The sequence below is a fragment of the Octopus sinensis genome, unplaced genomic scaffold (assembly GCF_006345805.1).
Source record: "Octopus sinensis unplaced genomic scaffold, ASM634580v1 Contig12563, whole genome shotgun sequence".
Classification (NCBI taxonomy): domain Eukaryota; kingdom Metazoa; phylum Mollusca; class Cephalopoda; order Octopoda; family Octopodidae; genus Octopus; species Octopus sinensis.
Window position 1 is genome coordinate 410500 of NW_021832611.1, and position 3920 is coordinate 414419.

Here is a 3920-nt window from a genome sequence, read left to right on the forward strand (position 1 = left end):
CTTATGACATCTTTAATGCAGAAATACATCATCTGAGGTGGGGAATGAATACGCATCTTTTTGTTTATCTGATTGCCACATTTTAATAAATAAATTGTAAATATTCAAAATACCTTACTCTAAAGACACGGACATGGTTTTTAAACGCCACTAAACATTCTCAGTCAAAAACCGTATGATTTCCAGATGGTTTCAAGAAGTGCAATTTTAATGTTGAAATAGTCGGAAATATTTTAGCCTCCCAAACCATTTTAATTTTTTAAATTTTTTACTAATTTTAAGAGGGTTTTATAATTTATTGCTTAAAAGTTGAAACTGTTATGTTCTGTCATTTAACAAATGTTTATTGTCGATTTTTTTTGAATGTAAGAAGCTCAAGTAATTATTAAAAGAGAAGTCAAGCAAATTGTGTGATTTTTTATAATTCTATGAATATTATGTCAATTAAAAATACATTTTCCGATGACGCCTTTAATTCTTTAATAATTATAGATATTGTATCTTTACAAAGTTTTTCAAAATTTTTAGACTATTTGTAATATTTTAAATATACTTGTTCGTTATCCGAGCTATGTTTGATAGTGGCAATTAAATCAATAGACATTCTTAGTAATATTGTCTCTTCTTCATTAAAGGAATTTTTTAGACGCTTTTTTGTATCCTTAAAATTTAACTTCATATTATAAAACTATTAAAATCTGAGCCAGATCATTCTCAGCTGTTATTATTGGAAAAGTAATGAAATATCTCGTTTCAAAAAGATCCCTTTCCGAGTAATTTGGTCTATTATCTTTTTCATTAATAAACTCGAGGTAGCATAAATACTAAGAATATAATAGGGTCATATACAATGAAATTAGCATAATAGAAACTAGATATTGATCTATTTTTGATTGAAATATTCTCATAATTTGGAAAATCATTTGTTTGTTGGTCTATATATAAGTATTGAAAAATTATACTCTTATAAGTGTAATAAAAGTGTAACTGGTACTCCAGACAAGACTTTTTATAATACACTAGGTTAGCAAGAACCCTAAATGAAATATATACGATATAAAGAACCAAAAAAGGTGTTGATATTGAATTACATCAGAAAATATTTTTAATTTTTCTCCAGTCCGAAGTAAGTATAACGATAGTTTTGTGTGAAGTATCTCTTGTTGAATAACTGCAGGATAACTTAGTTCAGAGCCGATTTCCAGTTCGTTAATGACTGTCGAATATAAATGGGTAAATTTTACTGCCGTCTATTTAATTAACATTTTAAAATATAAGAACCCTTCTTAATTTAATTCTAACTTCAATAATAAGCTCTCTCAGTTTGTGAAAACAGTCAATCGGAGTTCTAAAAACGATTTTAACTGCTTTCTCCATGTAATTGGTTAATTTGTGATTAAAAGATTTTAAAACAATTTGAATAGTGTTATTAAGATCAACACTATATATTTTGTACTGAATAAATACTTAATTTTCAAAATTGCAGGAACAGACGTGCAATTTGAATAAAAAAGCATTTTGTATAAGTTTTCATAACCATTCATAATTGGAAACAAATGAAGATATCTAATTTTTACTCAGAAAAAATACTTGAAAGTCATATAAGCCATTATTATAAATGATGTTTGATTTTTGATGAGAAAATGATCAGCATAATCCTTAATTCATAACTGTGACGAGATTACCATCAATGTGTCGAAATTAGTAATGTCTATCATTACTTCGTGACTCATTAATAAATGAAAAAATTTTTGAAAGACCGTATAACCCTTTTTTCGTGATTCATGTGTATACAAATGATATCTTTCAGTGCAATTTTTAATTTTGACTTTAAATCCAAATTCTTTCATCAAAATTCCAGAAATTCCTTTTTCAATTGATTCTAAAACCATTTTAATTTTCACGGTAATCTCATTAAAATGCTCATAATCACCAATGTAGTATGAAAACTGTAAATATTATAATTAAATAACATCTATCCGAAGTTTAACAAGTAGATTCAAAATCAAATAAACAAGCAGCAATCTATTGCTTATTAACATCTTAAAAATTATATTTAAGTTATTACCTTGTTTGCACAATCTTTAATTTTTAATTCTAATCCCAAAAGTATTTCATTTGGATTTGTATCAATTCTAAAGTTTGCATATTTGAATATTTTTTCAAATTCATCCTAAATAAATTATACATTTGTGAATGCTTTAGAATATGTTTTGCTCTCTAGAACTACGATAAACATAAAATGTGCTATTTTTATAATTCCAAGACAAAAGAGTTGTAAAACCGAATCCTGAATTTTTTCTATTTCTTGAATGTAAACAATTGAATATAATGTGTCAAAAAAATCATGCCCGTTCATCCAATTCGCCTTATTTGTAGTATAATATGCCAATATACCAATTGGCAAAATATTTCATCCATAATTCCAAGATAGTCTTCTAATTTTACCTTACTGACTGACATTCAAAATATTAATTTGAAATTTGAAATATTTTTCATTTTATATTACCGATTACATAATCTTATTTGTTAATTATTTTTACACTTCTATTGTTTTGAAATTCATTTTTATAGTCTCACATAAATCAAGCTGATCCGCTTTATGGTGAATAAATCAAAAGGCGCTAACAGTTGAGAAAGTTATTTAAAATTATGAAGACCTACATTGGTGAAAGCGATTTACTTTGAATGGTAATAATCTCTTGCATCTAATTTTTTAAACACTTCGTCAGGAATAAGTTGGCTCTGTCATGTTTTTTTCAGTAATCGTCCTTGTCTATACTGGAAGCATTTTACTCAAAAAAAATTTGGAATAAAGAATTAATTATTTTCTCATTTTTTTAAATTTAATTGGAAAATTTTTATATTGATTATATGCATTTTTAATTTTATACAATTACTCACCCATATATCAAAATTATACGGTATGAAATTGTTAGTTTTTTTAACCTTTTGTTATGAGACTTTTTGATAAAAACATTTATTAATTTAAATTTGAATATAAGTGTAGAACCAAATGGATATAAAAATATGATTAAACAATACTTTAAATAATAAAAAAATTTAAACGTTAAACAGTATCGATGTTAACTTTTGTTACCGGAAATCTAAACAAGCTCAAAGAACTAAAATCAATGTTAGGAAACCAACTTATCGACAAAGTATACAAAATTTTATATTCATATTAAAGGTTATATCAGAAAATATTGATCTCCCAGAATACCAGGGGACTCCTGAAGATATCGCCACTTTGAAAATCAAAAAAGCTTTCAAAATCCTAAAGAGACCTGTCTTATGTGAAGACACTAGTCTAGCATTTCATGCCTTGGGCGGGATGCCGGGACCATACGTTAAATGGTTTTTGGATAAAATTGGCCCTGCTGGATTATTTAAACTTTTGGAAGGATTCGAATCTAAAAAAGCAACCGCTTCCACAATATTTGCATTTTACGACGGGAACGATATCCGATTATTTAGAGGAGACGTTGAAGGAGAGATAGTCGAACCGAGAGGAAGTAGTAGCTTTGGGTGGGATCCATGTTTCCAGCCATTATGTAGCGACAAAACATATGGAGAGATGACTGTTTTAGAGAAACAAGCCGTTTCTCATAGATCTGCTGCCTTCAACAAATTAAAGCCATTTCTAAATGACTTTCTGTTATAAATGATTCATACATTTTGTTCATTTGTTTTTATATCTTAATTTTTGATTGAAGATATATTAATTCAAAAATGGGTCTATTAAAGTGGAAATAGAAACATAAGTTTCATTCAATTGGCTCAGAAGCTTTATATAAAACAGAAAATCTTATGTCCGATGCGAAAATAGTGTTTCAAAAGCTCAGACTTTGAAAAAAGTTAGCCTTCAAGCGTAGAGTGGATAATCAGGTTAACGACTTAGAGACAAACTTGAATGAGAC

General features: G+C 27.4%; 1 protein-coding gene across 1 annotated transcript; it reads left to right on the forward strand.

The window, feature by feature from the left end:
• The first annotated feature begins 1212 nt into the window (after positions 1-1212).
• LOC115229406 (inosine triphosphate pyrophosphatase-like) lies at positions 1213-3664 on the forward strand. Its single transcript, XM_029799766.1, has 2 exons — positions 1213-1233; positions 3191-3664. Exons 1-2 carry the CDS (start codon positions 1213-1215, stop codon positions 3662-3664), a joined length of 495 nt encoding a protein of 164 aa, XP_029655626.1.
• The last annotated feature ends 256 nt before the right edge of the window (positions 3665-3920 follow it).